Source organism: Accipiter gentilis, chromosome 6 (assembly GCF_929443795.1).
Source record: "Accipiter gentilis chromosome 6, bAccGen1.1, whole genome shotgun sequence".
Classification (NCBI taxonomy): domain Eukaryota; kingdom Metazoa; phylum Chordata; class Aves; order Accipitriformes; family Accipitridae; genus Astur; species Astur gentilis.
This window is the reverse complement of record NC_064885.1, coordinates 42582485-42600907: the sequence shown is the minus strand read 5'-3', so window position 1 is coordinate 42600907 and position 18423 is coordinate 42582485. Positions and strand designations below refer to the sequence as shown.

General features: G+C 39.0%; 1 protein-coding gene across 3 annotated transcripts; it reads left to right on the top strand.

Moving 5' to 3' along the window:
* The first annotated feature begins 100 nt into the window (after positions 1–100).
* On the top strand, positions 101–17567 carry MLF1 (myeloid leukemia factor 1). 3 transcript variants are annotated; one of them, XR_007506418.1, is made up of 8 exons: positions 101–205; positions 5556–5718; positions 11265–11354; positions 12217–12345; positions 13450–13609; positions 14229–14355; positions 15286–16926; positions 16967–17567. XR_007506418.1 is itself a non-coding variant. In XM_049803629.1 (7 exons), exons 1-7 carry the CDS (start codon positions 159–161, stop codon positions 15386–15388), a joined length of 816 nt encoding a protein of 271 aa, XP_049659586.1. In that variant the 5' UTR covers positions 101–158; the 3' UTR covers positions 15389–17567. The 3 variants fall into 3 exon arrangements, 2 of the variants coding, with proteins under 2 accessions (XP_049659586.1, XP_049659585.1); XM_049803629.1 differs by having other exon boundaries at positions 11268–11354; positions 15286–17567; XM_049803628.1 differs by having other exon boundaries at positions 15286–17567.
* The last annotated feature ends 856 nt before the right edge of the window (positions 17568–18423 follow it).

The window sequence follows — 18423 nt, the reverse complement described above, 5'->3', positions numbered from 1 at the left end:
GGGCAACGGCGGCGCCCGCCCGAGCCCCGCCCCGCCGCCTTCGTCACGGCCGCGGGCGACCAGTGGAGGCGCTGGGAGGTGTCACGTGGGGGAGCGGCCGCCGCCGTGAGGGGCCGGCGGGGCTGGTGGGGCGCTCACAGCGCCGGGGAGCCGCGGCCATGTTCGGGGGTTTGGGGCGATGCTTCGAGGAGGATCCCTTCTTCCGGTGAGGGGTCCGGCCGGGGCCCCCCCCCCCGTGCCCCGGGGTGCCGGGTCAGGCCGGTGGGAGGCGGCCCCTGGGGCCTCAGCGCTGGGGGGGAGGTGGCGGGTCGGGGTCTGAGGTGACGGGTCTGAGGTGGCGGGTCGGGGTCTGAGGTGGCGGGTCTGAGGTGGCGGGTCGGGGTCTGAGGTGACGGGTCTGAGGTGGCGGGTCGGGGTCTGAGGCGGCCGCCTGAAGAAGCGCTTCGAGGTACTCTTCGCCCTGGAGGACCCGTGTCTGTGCGGGGTTAACGGCCGGGGTGGTTCACAGCCGGGCTCTTCTCGTTACCTGAAACACAACGACCGTCCGCAGCGTCCTCTAAAACTACGCAGGGGGTTAAATTGATGCCAGTGATCTTTTTTTATATACCAGAGTCTTGTCTCTTACTCCCCTCTTCAGCAATGCTTGTAATTTTTACTGTCTCATAGCGCAGGGAAGAACTTAATCATCATTTCATAGCGACATTGACTCAGAAGAAATCTTCACCTCCATTGGTTTGAGTTTCTTGATTTTGTTTTTTCTTCAGGTTCTTAAAAAGTGGGCAGGTGCTGGATGTTTTAGCTTTTCTGGGCTTATTTGGTGTTTTTTTGCTGTAGACCGTTTCCGAGCTCCTGTTGTTGATGCATGTGCTAAAGGCAACACCAGGTATTCCTGCATTAAAACTTTGTAAACCTGTGTGTGAGATCAGGAAAGGCAAACTCTCTGTCTCCTTGTACTGATTTCCAGAGTGGATGCTGATGCTTTAACTCAGCAAACGTGGTTTTTTTGTTTTCTATACCACAAGCACAATGATAGTGCCTGGGGTAGATCATGTCTATGTACTGAACTCTGAAATCGGTTTATTTCCTGTGGGAATCTTTTTTTGCCCTCGGAACCTAAAAGTAAGTAGTGTGTCGTCCAAGTGCTCTCCTAGAGTGCTGGGACAGCCAAAACTGCTGAAATATCTAGTCTGGCCCCAATTCATGTCTTTTGTCAGAAACTGTAATCTGTAGCGGGTAAGAATGGGATCAGAGAACTCGGAGGAGTCTGAATGATCTTACTTTTTCTAAAGACACGGTACCTGCTATGTGGAGCTTCATTACAAGCAAAGATAAGGGATAATGCTGGTGGGTGGATGAGGCCTTGTGATGTGGGTTTGTTGACTGTATCTCCTAGTTACAGGACATTCTAGCTGAGGTTGCGTTTGTACCTCTTAAAGGAGAATCTACTGCTTAGCTGCAAAAGCACGTTCCTAGCACTTGGACAGTTTCTAGAGCTGTGCAAGATGGATTAGTACACTTGGTTTCTAGGAATGTGCGCACTATTGTAACAACTGATCAGTTATTTGCAGGATACACTGTGCAGAAAACTTCGCTATGCAAATCCTCTGCATGAAATTAAAATAATAATGGAAATTAAGTCTTTCTCGTAGTAATTTGTAGTGTGCTTTTGAAATGCCAGTTGCTTTCCTCTTATTTACTCATTTTATATTTATCCATTTTTATTGTAGCCACTGATGCAGTTTAAAATGGTAGGGGGGGAAAAAGATTGCAGAAGATAGAGAAAGGGAGTGTGTGTGAAACAGATGAGAGGGAGACTGATATTGAGATTCATTTTCTTGGCACTGTCCTTGTAAATCTCTTTTGCATATAGTTAAGGAAATGAGCTTATTACTTCAGATAAGATTAGCTTCCAAAATAGTGTAATAATAGGCTTCTGTTGCCTCGCAAGGAGAGATTTTTGACTGCTGAACTGGAAATAGTGCCTGGGTTACAAGAAATATCTCCCATCTGTGAGCAGCTGTCCTGGGGAAGCACCAGTCAGTCAGCCAGCCAAAGTGCTGCCCAGGCCCAGCTGAGTTTCATCCCTAATAGCCTGGACAGGTGCAGAAGCTGCATCTCCTCTGCCAAGTGCAGTTGGCCTCTGTTTTTAATTCACCAGTACACAGCTTTTGTTTTATTGTTCCAGGTGTTATTGCCAGTGTGATTCTGCAACTTCAGGCTTACATAACTTCTGAATTAAAAAAAAGTGTCTATCATACAGTTTTCAAAAATAACAAACTGAATGTATTGTTCTAGGACACTGATTTTCAACTGACCAAAAATGTACACTGAAATAAGAAGTAACATTGTACTTTTACTATAACACTGTGAAAGGTTTCAGCTGGAACACTGAGCCTTAAACTTTGGAGCTTAAGCCTGAATCATACAAGAACTTACCAAGTGAGATGCATCTTAGTGAAAATCTTTGCTTGCATATGTGTTAGCAGCATCAGCCTTTTTAATGTCTCTTTCTCCCTACAGTAGACATACTTGTTTAAGACTCTAACAGTCTCAGAGGCTGAACATTTTTGTTCCCTTTATTGATCCCTGCAAACACCTGAATGTCAGATGAAGATCAAATTAGCTACTTACTAAGCAAAATTTTGTTACTGCAGAATAGTGGATGGGCAAGTGTATAAATTGTCTGTCTCCATTCAGGACGTAATCTTGAAGATAACGGTGCTTAACACGTGAAGGGCACAAATTCTGTGTGCAGAACCCTTATAGAGCCCCCTTTCTTTTTCCTTATTGCTTTTATGCAATAATAGTGCAAAGTGTGCAAAAATCATGTCTGTCTCATCAAAAGTATCTTTTTTCCTCCCTGAGAAAGGTCAGATTTTAAGTCAGATGTGATCAATGGTAATTAGAGTGTTCTACACCTGTTGCCATCCTATAAAATCTGTGATTTGAGCAAAGAAGTTAAGATCTTGCATCCTCTACTGGAGAGACTTTGACTTGGTTTATATATATATATATATATATATGTATGTATGTTTTGTAAGGGTGACATACTCCTTCTGTAGTTATGGTTTGAGTTTCAGTCATCGGAGCCATCGAGGTAGATTTAATTCCTTGGAAGCCTTGTCTTCAGACAGATTCTCTGTTGACTTTCCATTGTTTTTGCCCTACTCAGAGTATACTGAAATTGTATATTGAGGCTTGACAACACTAGATCTTTTTATGAATGGCTCCCTAAAATGTCCCTAGGGAATTCGGAGACTTCACTTTTGTTCCTAAATCTGTCACTCCACAGTATATATCTTGCTTCCCTTTCTCTGATAGTGAGAAGCTGTATTTCTAAACTGTTTTGTAGAACTCTCATTTTCTTAAAAAACAACAACAAAACCCCACAGTTTTAGATGCAGGTATGAGTGTATCAGATGGATGTAGTGGAGGGTGAATGGCCAAGAGAAGTTGCCAAAAAACCTGAAATAAGGCAAAAAGAACACTTTCACAAGGTATGAAGCATTATTTTATGTCAGGTGAGACACATTACAGCATGTTATGCGCGCTAAATTCAACCCATTTTTCTTAGCTACATGAAATCTATGGAATCTTGTTTCGCTTAAGATGTGTTGTAGATAACTTATTTTATGAGTGTTCTACTTTTGAACTGGAAGGGACCAGGGAGACATTTTGTTATGTATAAGTTACTGATGGAATACAATTCATATTTGTGTTTTGATAACCAAACCTATCTGAAGTTTGTGGTGTCAAAATAGATTTGATGGAAGTATGCATATATGGGGGTAGTGCTTGTGTGCTTCCCTCATCTTGGCTTGTGCAGTGACTTTTTCCATCTGTTCTTCATCCTGTGAGAAGTGAGGGGACACTAGCTGTGTGCGAGCTGCTTATCGCATTAGGACTGAAGTTAAAGCTAGCAGTCATGTGAGTGGGGTAGATTAGGGTCTGCTTAATGACAGTGGTAAAACTACTTCTAAACTATAAAGGTCTCTTTGCACTGGAGTGAGTTAAGTCTGTGCAAAGCTTAAAGGGATATTGTTGTGTTAAAAAGTCTTGTTTGAAAATTAATCCAGTGTTATGTTTGTAAGCTTATTTCTTCATCACTTAAAAGGAAAAAAAAAAAATTAAATGCAACTGTGGCACAAGAGAGTACAAAGCGAAGAGATCAAAGTGGCCACATGGTGTGGAAACAAGTTTTCATGGGACTGGAGATAAGGGGTGGGGAGAATAGAAAAGCTGTTCAGGAAACTTTCAAGAGGTGATTGGGTATGGAAGAAGTCAGAGGAACAACCTGAAGCTTTTCTTCATGGACGCATGAGATGTCATGGGAAGGGCTGCGGTGTCCTGGAGAGAATGAGGGTGTGATGTGTCTGGGGAGTGCCAGGAAATTGATAGGAAGGAAGACAAGGTGCTATTAAATTGAAGTAAACATACCTGGGAAATGACTGTTAATGTTAATAAAGTGGCTTTCAGCGGAATGGCAAAGGGGAAAATTAGACAGGAGATGAAGGGTAGAAATGAAGCATGTTTTTTGTATGAAGTAATAACTTGTAGCCTTGGACCACAGGCAACAGTACTGATCATATATTGTGCTTCTGACAAAATCGTACTTTGCTCTTCTTTTGGCCTCAGAAATATTCAGTTCTTGTCCAAATTAGAGAATGCAAAGAATTAAGTAAGTAGTAATGGAGAGCAACTTGAGCAATGTTTTACTTGCAAGTCAAGCTTTGGGGTTATTGGTGGGATTCTGTATGGTTTGGAAACAGAGGCTGAGTGTTTAGAAAGAGGGGAGAAAAGGGAGAAAACTAACAGGAAAGCACAAAAGCAGTAAGAATCTTTCTTCCTAAGCAGAGAAAAGGGATGCGAGAACACAATTTGTGGAAGGGGAGGAAAGGGAAGGCAAAGATGGAATAGTGGATGACTAAAGGAGATGGAGCTGGCTTGAATTTAGATGATAGTATATGTTTTTAGAGCATGTGGGTCAAGGAGGATGAAAAGTAGAATGGGAGTGGCCAACAAAGTAAATTTGAGGGATGTGGGGGGGGGAATCTAGTGGGACATGATGAGTTCAGTGAGTAGTACCATGCTAAGCTTTGGCAGATGAAAGTGAAAAAAGGAGAGAAAATAAATAAATAAATAAATATTTTAATATCAGGGGTTGGAGGTAGAAGTAGTGATAAATAAAATATAGGTTAATTTTATAGTTCCTGGCAGATAGTAAACATAGGCTGGAGTGAAAGATGGCTGCAGAAGATGGAATATTTTTTTGAAAAGATGAGGAAAGAGAAAAAGCGATACGGACACCCAAGAGCATAGGAGAGCTGAGAAAGAACTAAAACACCCAACCAACTTGAGAGATGGAAAGAAAAGTGAAAGAAGTGAGAGTTTGTAAGGAACAGGAGATTGCCCAGTTGGGTCCTATTAAAATAAAGAATTTGAATAAGGAACCATATGGAACGATTTAAAAAATTGAGTTTTAAAAATTTTAGAGCCATTTTACATAGCTTGGAATAAAACCCAATGACTTTCTATGCAAAATACCTCTTTTTCAGCGATCCTTTTGCTGCACACCATGAATATATGCGGCAGATGATGAGAAGCTTTTCTGATCCTTTTGGACGAGATCCATTTCTCAGTATAACAGATGGTGGGGAGAGAACAGTAGATCGAAGAGCACGCCAGGACTCTCAGGTTGCTCTAAGAGGAAATCACAGAGTAAGTATTTTCTTAATCTCTAAGGGTTGCTACATGGAATTTACATTTACTGGTAATATAGTTGGCTTCACATTTCCATTTCTGTTAAATTTGGTCCAGTGGAAATGGAGGCCTTGCTCAGCTATTGCAGCCTTGGTCAGATTGTTTCATCGCTGAGTAAAATGTGAATACTACCTCTCTTGGTTCCTTAATGGCCTATTACCTAGCACTAACAAACTTCTCTTAGGACTAATAACAAGTCTGTGTGTTACTGAACATTGAATATACAATACTTAATGAAATAAACTAAACATTTATCAAATATTTGGCTTAATAAATATTATGTATTACATATTTCTATTGCAGAAAAGCATTAAAAGTGTCCAGTGACAGAGCCTTCTCTGAACACTTACTACTTCCTTTTTATGCTAACTTTACTTAAAAAGGTACTTTGAAATATTTATGCCTTCACTCTGCACTTTAGTATCTTGAGTCTAGTTATTTATGTTAGTTTGATTTAACACAAAACTGTGTTTCAGCCACCTAAATAGTATCTACACAGATTTTTTTAATCCCTGTTTCAACTTTGCAGCTGTGAATAAAGGCTTCACATTCTGTATTTGGTCTGATTCTTAATGTTTCCTCTAAATATAAGACTGGGAGAATTAAAGATCAGGGAAATTGATATGAAACCTAGAATTTCTGTAAATTACCACCTGAAACTGAGAAGTTGGCCATGATCTATGCTTCACATAAAGTATCTGTTCAATTCTCTGGGCATGCAGAACAATTAACAACTTATGCTTCTGTAGCTAAACCTTATCTAATTACTGTGTGTAGAAAGGATATATGTTTGAAGTTGGTTCCTTTTGCTCCACCAGGCAAAATATTTTGCAGCTTAATGATCTCTTACTTTGATGAATCACATTTGATTTTAAAAAACAGTTGGAAGATAAGACAGAGTACAAGGGCTTGTGGAACTCAGCCAGATTTGGTGGTGGTTGTTTAAACCTAGATATTTAGAGCTTAATAAACATAGCTGAAACACAGACTATCACCTACAAGTCAAAAGGGTAACTGTCAGATTCTTTCCTCTGTGCTCATACATTGCCAGTTAGTTTCAAATATAGATGCTGCTGAATCTAATTAGGGCATGATCTTTCCTCTACTGAAGCAGATTCTTAGGCCTTGGTTCAGTAGGTGCCTAAAACCAGATCAGACTTCTTTTTCCTTTAGAAAAAGAATATGTCAAACCTTACCCTAATACCTTAGGAGTTGCGTCCCTTGTTCTTGGCAGTGAGGAATAAATGTGAGGCATAGAAAACCTTTATCTGTGGTTACAGAAAGAAGTTAAAGGTACAAGAGCGCTGTGTTATTTTGATAAGCACAAAAGAATTCCACACCTGCTAAAATCTTTCCAGTGTCTTTTGATGTTGCTCATGTTTCACCTAAGAGTTGTCAGATGTCAAAGACTCAGCACTGATTACTTGAGCCTTGTAATAATCTCAAACTGCTTTTACTGGTTTCCCTCCAGAAATGATTCAAACGCTTAAAATAATTAGATTTTTATGTAGGAAAAGATGGATTTCTTTACTACCCTGTAAAATACACTTTGTTAAAATTACCCATACTTCTTACTGATACTGTAATTCTATGTTTAAGTAAACTGTAGCATGCCTAAAACTGTTTTACAAGGAACAGAATTTGTTGTAACAACTTAATGTATGTCAATATAGCATTCACATTTGAAAATGCTTTTCCTTTCTCAAGCAGGTTTGCAGTGTCAGTTTTTAGCCTCTTGGAGGGAGGGGAGGAGGAGGAAATTATATGAGCAGGAGGAAAGGGGTAAAACATGAGATACTGTCATTCAGTTTTGTTTGGATATCTGATTGTCCTACATACTAGCTTTTAGTATCTATTGTAAAACAAAGAGTTTATAAACTTTATGACTAGCAACTTTATTTCCAAGGATATCTATTGATATCTATTGTAAAACAAAGAGTTTATAAACATTATGACTAGCAACTTTATTTCCAAGGATATCCTTTTGTACTTTATATATATATATATATATAAAAAAAAGTATTATTCTTTTCTGTCACTACATATCAGACAGAACTGCAGTTTGAAAGAGTTCATAAAAGTATTCAAGAATCAAATAATTCCTTCTCTTTGTACTTAGTTATTGTAAAGTGCTTGGTGCTTCCATCTAACCAGCCTCTCTTTAGGTAGGCTTCTATATAACTCTCCAATCTTAGTTTCCTGGAAACATCAATGTGTTTTCCAGCATCTCATTGCCCTCTCATATAGGGATATTCAATATCAGTTGGTCAAACAGGAACTGTACTTGCCAGTGTTTATAGCTACATCTATTTATACAACTGCAGAAGAATATAATTTGCTCATGGGGGATTTGTCTTCGGTTGGTTCTGTATATGATGATAGATTTACCTAGAACTTCTTTGCAGTGACCTTTGAAACTGCTGACAAGTTAGACTTCATTTCGTTTATCGCAAGGGATGTATGGATATTTTAGAGAAATATCTTTTATATTTACATTAATCTCTTGTTCACAAGCACTCTATGTACTACAAGTCAGCTGCATCACTTAATTTTTTTTAAGCTCTAAAATTGTATGACAGCCTTCTGTAATTTAATTACATAAATTTACATTAAAGGGATTATTGATTTGTTGATTTTAATCAACTTTCAGTGATGGGGTTCTGTTGCATGAGTAGAATGAAGTGTTTTCAGAGAAGTTGGTGATCTCCGAAGCACTGTGCCATGTTTTAAATAATTTTGGTACTAAGGTTGCTATGGTATACAAATATTTCTCAACTTCTAGCTTTAAGAGCTTCTAGTACATACATATGAACATGGCTTATTAAATGTGGTGACAGCTATTGCTTTCCAATATCATTAGTATAAATATATTACTTCAATATACCCAGAGACTACTTTGTATTATATTGTTGTAGCACACTATAAATTACCAAAGTCCTCTTGAGTGACTGTTTTTATTTGATCGGAGATGTTTAATATCACCTGCTGTGTATGAAAGTGCTGTATATGAAAGTTACTTCTGCTGTGTCTGGTAACAGGTATAATAACTAAAAGATGCTGGTCCTTTTTCTTCCAGGCAACAAGCTGCTCTCTCATGCCCTTTGCAGGCTTTGGTAGAGTGGTTAGTATCCCAGGAGCAATAATCCTTGTAGCTCTTCCTAGTATGTGCATACTGTCTGCATAACTAAAGCATGGACAAAGGCTAGTCTCAGTGTGCTTGCAAACTGCTTTCATTGGTGTTTAGATAGACAGAACAATGTAATTCAAGAAAGATTCCCCCCCCCCCCCCCCCCCCCCCTTATTAAATGAAGATGCTGGGGTAGACTAAATACACTGTTATCAAGATTGGAAAAGTTACTAAGCAGCTGGCTTTTCTACGTGGCGATGTATCCCTTGGTGCTTGATCTCTGATGGATACGAATTAAATAATCCATGGAGAGAGACTCCAAACTGAGTGCTGCCTGTAGATGGACACTAGCGGCTTGGAGTGTGTGTGTCTGTGTGTGTCTGTGTCTGTGATACCCGTAAGACCTGTAACACTGGTCACAGCTAAAATAAGCCAGCTTCTGGAGACAGAATTTTCACTGGAACTGGGCTTCCAGTGGTTTTCAGCTTCAGTTTTTTGGGGGTCTGGAATATCTTGTAAAAGATCTGTTAAAAGTACCTAAGGAAAAAGAAGTTTATTGTTATGACCCTCATGGAGCTTTTTGCTGCCTTTGGAAGGCTTTAAGGAGTCCTCAGATTGAAAACCAGTAGCTTAGAGAGTAGCTCTCACTTGCAGAACAGATAAAAATAAGCATGGGTCTTTGAATTTTCAGATCTAAAAGTATAACTTGTTTAATTATCTCTTCCAGAGGCACAAATTGGCAACTTGCTGTATGCAAAAAGTGTATTAGCTAATCAAAGGTCTTTTGCTATTAACTGCGCAGGCTATGGTTTACTCCCCTGCCACAATCTATGGCATGTAATTCCATAGGTACAGCTGATGACTATGTAATGTCATTGGTCAATGTCTAGATTTCTACCTGTAGGAAGCAGTTTTTTGGAGTTACTGACACTTGCAATTATGTGATACCCTAAATTGTCTATAATTATAGTCCATAGGTTGTGATAGCCCTTAGGGATTCACATTTCTTGCTACTCAAGAAAAAAACTGAAGATTTTCTATATTTGAATTTTACTTAGTTTTGTGCTTGAACTGCAGATTTTATTTTTAAACTTTTAAATACATAGCCAATTCTGATGTTCCCAGTAGTTGGAGGAACATGGGATGTTCGCTATTCTAATTAGGTGCTATGAAACACCAGGATGCTTAGTAGTGCAAAGGGCTGCTATGTGCAACCCAGCAGCCTGCCTCTTGCCAAAACTGCTGGGTTTCACAGAGACCCTGGGAGCATTTTTCCCCGCTATTCTCACAGCCTCGTACCTGTGGACCAGAGCGTGGTGGTGGCATAGTAGCTTTCCTGGGAAGCTGCTAGGCATGCGTGTGTCTAGAAGCTCACCAACCACCAGCATGTGGTGTTTGCTCTTAACTAGCTTACTCCAACCAGAGCTGCTTGTGTCGGAAACCAGGCAGCCTGGTAGGGAGTTTGAATGGGTCCTGAAGAAAAGCTCCTAGTAGGAGAGGAAAGACATGGTGAAAATCATCTTTATCATCACCACCTGCTGCACTGGAGAGGAGCCCAGAGGAGGATGCTCATTTGGGAGAGCTTTGCTGTCTTCCCAGATGGTCATTTAGGAGAGCTCACCCTTTCCCTACTTTCTGTCTCCCTGTCTCTCTATTTTTTTTGTTTTGTTTTCTTCCAAAGGTAGCTTTCCTCAGTATGGTCAGTATATGCCATCAGCTACAGATCCTATTATAAAATTCTGTGTATATAAACCTGTCTTAGTATCTATCCTCTGTGCAACACTGGATCTTCTGCTTTCATGTAAAAATAACAAATGAATGTTTTGTTGAATACATCTATAGCATCAAGTAATTAAGCTGCCATTAAAATACCAAGTTACAGTTCTCTGATTTTTCCATGCTGCCCTTTTACAAATAATGTACGCTACTTTTGCAAAGGAACAGCTATGTCTGCTGGGATGCATTTTCAGTGTGATTCCATATGCATTAAAGGATTTGCATAATAGAGATAATTTGATCTTCAATAGATTATGAGGCATGGAGGGTCATCTAGTACTTTTTACAGCAGAAGCTAGTTAGGTTAGATGGTATATGAAAATAGTTCTTGTAAATTGGCCACAGTGTGAGCTTATTTTGACATTTGAGTGTCAGATCTTTCAATTCTGTCTTTCCAGTATCTCCAACTTAATAATCAAGCTCCCTGTGATAGCTTTCAATTTTTCATTTGAAAAGATGCATTTTTGGCTTGTCTATGTCTATGAATTGCAGTCTGTGGAAACCTTTTTGATGGTCTGATTTGCATTAGAAAATGCATGTAAAAGAACAGCTTCAGAACTTGAAGAGTCAGAAGACTGTGTTTTAATGTATTTTCTTTTAGCAGGATGCAGATTTTGGGGAACCTTTTTTTGCAATGGACAGGATGATGTCAAATATGAGAAACAGTATGCTGGAAATGCAAAGAAAATTTGTAAGTTTTTAAAAATTTGTTCTAAAATTAATTATATTGGAGAATGACAGTTGTTTAAAATATTACTCAGAAAGTCCTGCCAAGAAACAGGTTACTAGTCTCAAGCAGATACTAAGAATTTATCCCCCCGCCACCCCCCTGACTATATTGTGGTCGTAATTCTCTATGCTGTCACTGATTATTTGCAAACAACAGTACTTTGAACATATGCTTGATTCTCTGGGGGTTCGAACTGCTGCAAGTTATCTGGTCTCTGGTGGCACCGTAAGTGGAGGAGCAGTTTAAAGTGTTACTGTACACTTAAAAACAACAAACCCACAAACACCTAAATGCCACCCTCCATATAACTTCCCTCTGGTTTTATTTTCAGTGCTGCTTCTTTCTTCTTTCTTCACAGCCTTTGAAGATAATGTTAGTGTCTATTAAGTGTTGCTGAGTATATGTATGTACTGTGTTTTACTGGCCTTGTAAAATGGCTTGTAACCACTGTTGCTCAAGTCCTATTTCACCTGAACTCTTTACACACCTTATTATATACTGTATGTGGCAAGACTGATGTTACAGGTTCATCTTCATTACTAAACTATGCCAGGGCAAAAAACTGCTGCCCATGCTTTTTACTTGTTATTGTGTTTCCTGGCATGGGGAGGGAGACCTGTGGCCGGACAAGGCTAGGACAAGAGTGAGGGCATATCAAATGCCAAGGTCTCTTCCAAACTGGCCATATCTATGGTGCCAGGACTGAGGGCTAATTTGTCAGAGGGGTGTTCTTTTTCATAATAAGATAGTCTCAGAATATAAGTAGTACCTTTTATCTGCAAGTTTGAACTTTTATTAATAAAGAAGTCCACATTGCTTGTAGGATGACCTGTCCATCCATCCAGATGCACACACATTCAGCTCCTCCTCTGTGATGACATACTCCAAAATAGGGGATGAACCACCAAAAGTTTTCCAAGCTTCAGCTCAGACGCGCACAGCTCCAGGAGGTGTAAGTAGTCCTGAGATGCAGCAAAAAGGTGGTATGTAATTATTGGAATTTTATGTTCATCTATACCAAACCACAGCTTCCTTCAGGTTCTTTTTACTGGAGGCAGTTACGCTTATAATTTAGAAAAATATATGCCTGTTTAAATATTGCTCTATATTAAAGGCTTCTTAAGCTAAAGTGCTGTTTTCTTCCTTCTAATTTGTATGCTTCTAAGTATACATCTAAATAAATTGTATGCCTATCAAAGACTGGAAAAATGGAGTGCCAGAACAGCTGATGCTTCAAGACAGTTTCCAATGTCTTTCTCTTTGCTATAATTAATCCTCTTCTTGTACATTTAAAATTCTGTCTAAAATATAAGATAGCAAGAGGCAGTCTATTTATGCAGAACATGGCTTCAAATCATCCCCTTTACTCATGCACTTGTAAATGCTTACGTAACGCTTCAGATGAAGATGCCCTTTCATTGACTTCCTTGCAGCTGTTGCATCTAATTCTGCTAAGAAATTTGAATTTGAATTTGAACCCTGAAGCGAGGTTCATGAAAGACTATATGCGAGCAGTAAAGGCCGTTGAGCATGATTGGCTGTGGGATATGTTCAAGCTCAAGCAGACACTCAGTTATCAAAAAGGTTCTAATAATATACCTATGAACACAGTGTTAAGTGGTTGCCTGGGTTTCAAGCTAGTCAACATGACAACCTAGTAATTAGTTGTCCCTTCATGCTGAGAATATTGGCATCGGCTGTTACTCATTCTGTTGTCAAGGAGAATGCTGAAGACTTGTATGCATGTAGTATATTTAGACTAGGCTTTTTTTTCCCCAACAATTAATATCCAGTATGTACGTTGCTTTAGGTGTTCTTGTTTAACCCTCCTGTCTGTTGGCAGAAAGAAAATAGACTTGGTCTGTGCTTTGTTGGTGTATTTTCAGCCAACACGGTAAATGAGACAACTAGAAAAGCCTGTAAAACTTAACTTTTTCAAAAGAAAGATACAAAACCTTTGGGGAAGAAAATCGGATTTTATTTTTTTTTATTTTAACTTTTCTTAACTTCTTTTTTTTTTTGGTTGGAGGGACATTTACTTCCCTTTTTTATATAGGTTAAGGAGACAAGAAAAGCACTTAAGGATTCTGAAAGTGGACTGGAAAAAATGGCTATTGGTCATCATATTCATGATCGTGCCCATGTCATTAAAAAGTCAAAGAACAGCAAGACTGGTGATGAAGAAATGAACCAAGAATTCATCAACCTGGATGAAAGTATGTCTTTTTGTGCAGTTTTCTAATGGGCTTTACACTGTTGTTTGACATAACAATTTTGAAGTACCAGCTTGAGACATCTTAAAAGGGACTATTTTTCAGACAGTCTGAAAGTCTACAAATCAAGTTTCCTTAGTTGATACAAATTTGGACAACCTAAGTTAAAGTAACCAGTTAGATGTGAAAATGTTGTGTTATAATGCAGTTGGTACTGTTTGCTTGTACAATAGCTGCTCATATTTGAAAATACTTTTAATTATACTTTATGGTTTCAAACGAACTTTTAACAGAATTTTACTATTTGCTGTGTGTTTGTTTGTGGCCAATATATAAAATACATATGTAAGAGATCTGTGGTTAAAACCTGCATATACTTTTACAACACAGTGACTTTCAGGGTTTTTTATTTTTATTTTCCAAACATAAGCCTACTGGCACTATGCTTTTAGTTGTCTCTTACAGAGCCCCTGTAAAAATACTACAGAAATAGTTTGCAGGCCATGTGGAGAATCATGGACCACAAGTTTAAAAAATACTGTTCAAAAAAACCCGATTTTTTTACATGTTTTTTCCTATCTTGTTTGCATTTATTAAAAAGTAAACTTCAACTGTTTTTCAGCTGAGGCCCAGACCTTTGATGAAGAGTGGCAGAAAGAGATTATGAAGTTCAAGCCATCTAGAACTAGATTCACTTTAGAAGCTCCAAAATACAGAAGTATGCATCACATACCCAAGGAAGTAAGGAGGTAAAAATAGTTTCCTACCAGAATAAAGAAATACTAGCAGCAGAATGAAAATTCATTCTGAACAAACAATGCTTACTGGCAATCTGAGGAGAAATTGCGTGTTTTATTCCTCCTTCCCTCATGATGCTACAGTGTAAGGCAGTATTTTTGTTAGACTAAATTTCTTCAAAATTTAGGGTTTTTACTTTGAAAATTACTTAATTAATTAATAGGCTAAAATGGTGTTTTTTCTAGAGAAATAGGCCAGTGCTTTTAGCTCAACTATGTACAAATGTTGTCGCTGCTCCCACAGTCATTAAACTGGGTTAGTTGTATTAAGGATTGTACCTTAATGAAGAGTAGGTTGATCTGTTCTCTTGGGTAAAGGGAAAGGCACCTTCCATATAGTTGGAGACAGACACACCCCTCTTTTCAGGGTTAGATTTCAAATGAGACCTCTTCTAATCTTAAAATCAGGAAGTCTGTGTAGGAATGAGCAGTTTATCTGTAAACGCAGGAGCTCCCCTGCACAGACTGCCATCTGCTAAGCTTCAGGTTTTTTCTCTCCTGTTGACATCGTTTCAGTGGAAGTTGTGACACCTTTATCAGTGGCATGTTTGGTAGAGAATGCTACAGAAGGGAAATACTCTTCTGTAAACTACACAGTGCACTTTCCCTCCAGCACTTCTTCAGTTCTAGAGGTTTATTACAGAGGCTACTTCACCTTCAATTTCAGTTTTCAAACTAAACTGTCTCTTTCTCCTCATCGGTGTGCAAGATAAGGAAACAGTCCAACTCTATGGTGGTAACAGTGGAAGTAGTTTTGGAGGGAGAGTCTCATCTGTCTTACAACTAAAATAACTATACCTCCACATAAGCAATTAACAAAATGTATATTCCCCCACCCCCATATTGTATGGTGGTTGTGATTTTTGTTGTTCTTTGTTTCAGAGAGAAACCACTTGCGCTTGCAGGTTCCAGGGAGCCCAGAGTTTCTTTGGAGAATCTCAATGTGAAAGGAACACATGTCCCCATCAAAAGCAGCAAAAAATAAATTGCTTCCATTCTCCGTTTGAATGGAGTTTCTTCAGAGAACATAATGGTGCTGCATTGCTTATGTTATAAGTATACACGTATATACGACCAATTTCTGTTCTTTGTTTTAGTAAGTATTAGCGTGGCTTGCTACTCCCATCTCTTGACAACTGAATGTTCTTTAAAACTTCACACCCTTGGTTAAACCATCTAGTTTCAGGAAGTTAAAAAACCAGCAACTTTCCAACTTTCCACTTAAAAGCACTTTAATGGATTATCACTAATTCTGTTTAAAAAAAATTTAAAAAAGTTTTCATTTGCAAGATTTTTCTGCTACAACTGCACCAGTCTCAGTTACAAGACTTTTTATTAAGCCTTGTAATGCAACTACTTTTTTCCACGCTCTGTAACTTGCGCAGAAAGTAAATTATCTTTTTATTTTGTGTGGCTGAAATAATTATTAATTTTCTAGATGCTACTGCAATTAATAGAAATTAAATAGCCATTATATATAATCTGGCTTTAAAATCATACTGTAAATTGTTACACAATCCCGAGATTCACCTTGCTTTAACATGACGTAAAGTGAGAGGAAATACTAAAATGGCAGATACTTCGAATAAATTTTAGTTTATTACTGTTGTTATGTTCATAAGCTGTGCTTGCATCTCTTATTTTCTGTGCCTAGACTGTCAATTTTGTATTTTTTGATCCTTTGTATATTTCCTTTGGAGGTGGCCCATTATTTTTCATTCTTGAAGATTCTCTGTAGTACCTTTTAATTATTCTGTAATAATACCACTGTGTCCTCAAACTCAGCTGTAACTATTAATCAGAAAAATATGTGGGAGAAATTGGTTGAGTAGGCAGTAGTTTAACTGGATAACAAATGATTACACCATTCTTCTGCTCTAAAAAGCTAGAAGAGCCCTGCATACAGGAAACCATTCCCCCCCTTAGCTGAGATTTGTTTGTATTCTTTTGTGTCCTGTTTTTAGTGGATGTAGAATGATCTGAAATCCAACACTTGATCTCCCTTTTTGTTGTTGTTGTTTGGTTAAAGAGTCTGGTGTGCTAGAGAAAAGCCAATTGTGTGACTGAGAACAGGAAGGGTCTTTGTTTTAGAAGCCTTAAGTTTGTATGCTGTTTTGTTATGCAGAATTGATCCTCATGTCGTAGGGTAAGTGATTTCTGTAGACTATAACACTAGCATTAGCACTATAGCATATATTTCGAGGCTAAAACATAATAGTGCAGCCTTAAAAAAAAAAAAAGGGCACTATTTATAAAAGAAAATAGGTTTGGTAAGTTAAGATTAATACTTGTTTGGCTAAAAAGGCAATGGCCTTTAAATCACTTATTTCTGCAGATGCCTCAGATTATTTAATTCTATGTTTATTAATGTGCAAAAGTAATCAAAAGTACTTCTGTTGAACTCTGACAAGGGAAAAGACAATTGTTTCTTTGCTTGTTTAATGCAGTGGTCTCTTTCTATTACTGGAGCAAATACTAGTGGCAATAAGTTTGTGCTATTGAACCATTCTACGAGCAGCCAAGGTAAGAGATGGTTTACTTTAATAGGCAGGGTGTGTTCTAGAGCAGACGTGTGCACGCGTCCCTTCTGCCACCCCTGATACAGGGCTAGCAACCTCCGACAGAAGGACAGGCTGAAACAGCGTGATATCAGTCAAGCCTGCCAGAGGATGTCTACCAGAACCCCGAGTCTAAAGGATGCTTTTGCTCTCCTTAAAAAGTAAGAGTACAACTCTAGGGCCTGATCTTCTGTACCCTGAAGGCAACATCCATTTTGCAATAAATGTCATTGAGAATGTAAGGCTGTGGAGGCATTTTCCAGGTATGGCACTTAAACCTCCCAGTAACAGAACACAAAAAACTTTCCTGCTGTTTAACTTCAGAAATCCTTGATTTGAGAAACACTGCTATTTAACAGAAAATAGTAGTCACCTGACGACTGAGATTTTTGTCTATGCTTTACTGAGATAAAAAACCATGATATGTACGTGTAATCAATGAAACAACTACATACTATGGTTTTAAAATTATAGTGGAAAGAGGCTAATATTCACTACAGACTACTTTGTTATGCAAAACAATGTTCTAAAATGTAATGCAAAAGAAACTGTTCTATGTAGAAGCATCTGAAACTGTAATTCTTTAATAAAGTTATTTATTATTTATGGTTATTGTTTGGCTTATTCTACACCACAAAATGACTTGTCCGTTACTTATTTTGGGCTGCTTTGAAACATTCTTATATGTGACACCACTAGCAACACAATGGGAGCAAGTATGCCCCTCTGTTTCCAGAAGGAAAGTATGCCCCTCCGTTTCCAGAAGGAAAACATGCATTTACCAAAAAAAAAAAAGTTTGCTAGAAATGAATGGATGAGGGTGGGACTTGACTATGGTGATGGCCAGGCCCTTTCTCTGCTGCAGAACTGCTCTTGGGAGTCTCTGCTGGAGACTGTTCCTGCTGCAATCCTAGTAGTGGGGGATTATTTTTTTTGGTATATTTGAGACTATAGGTGCACACTGCAGCTTCCCTGAGCTCGGCCATGAACCTCTGTATGCCATGTCTTCTAACAGCCACGGTACGGATGCTCTTACCTGACCCTAAATGCGAGAATCTCCTCTTTCAGAAGTGGCGTTTACGAGAGGGAAGTGGTGCAGAGCAACTGCATCACCTTCACCTCCTGGCCTAAGCCGGGCTGCTCTGTTTGTGTACCTGCAACGCCGCCTTGACTGAACCTTCCTTGCCATTGCAACCCAACACTGACAGCGTTATAGATTGCTGCCTCCCCTCCATGCAGCATCCTCCTACGTACCATGAGATTTTATTTTTTTCCCTTCCTTTTTTCATGCAGTGCTGCCGTACTGTTGGTTTTTTTGACACGGAGCCCGGCTCTGTAGTTGCTGCTAATTAGGGTGAGCATGCCTGCGGGCAGTACCCCTGCACTCGAGACCAGCCTTTTTTTGGTAAAATCAGCTAATCCTGCTCTGCAGTTACAGTATTGCTCTGATGACCGTGTCTTC

Excerpts from the sequence above, each read along its gene's own strand:
- MLF1 (XM_049803628.1), top strand. The coding sequence starts at position 159 with ATGTTCGGGGGTTTGGGGCGATGCTTCGAGGAGGATCCCTTCTTCCG. Across the intron at positions 5,719-11,264 it reads CTCTAAGAGGAAATCACAGA|CAGGATGCAGATTTTGGGGA; the intron begins GTAAGTATTTTC and ends ATTTTCTTTTAG. Across the intron at positions 14,356-15,285 it reads ATACCCAAGGAAGTAAGGAG|AGAGAAACCACTTGCGCTTG; the intron begins GTAAAAATAGTT and ends TCTTTGTTTCAG.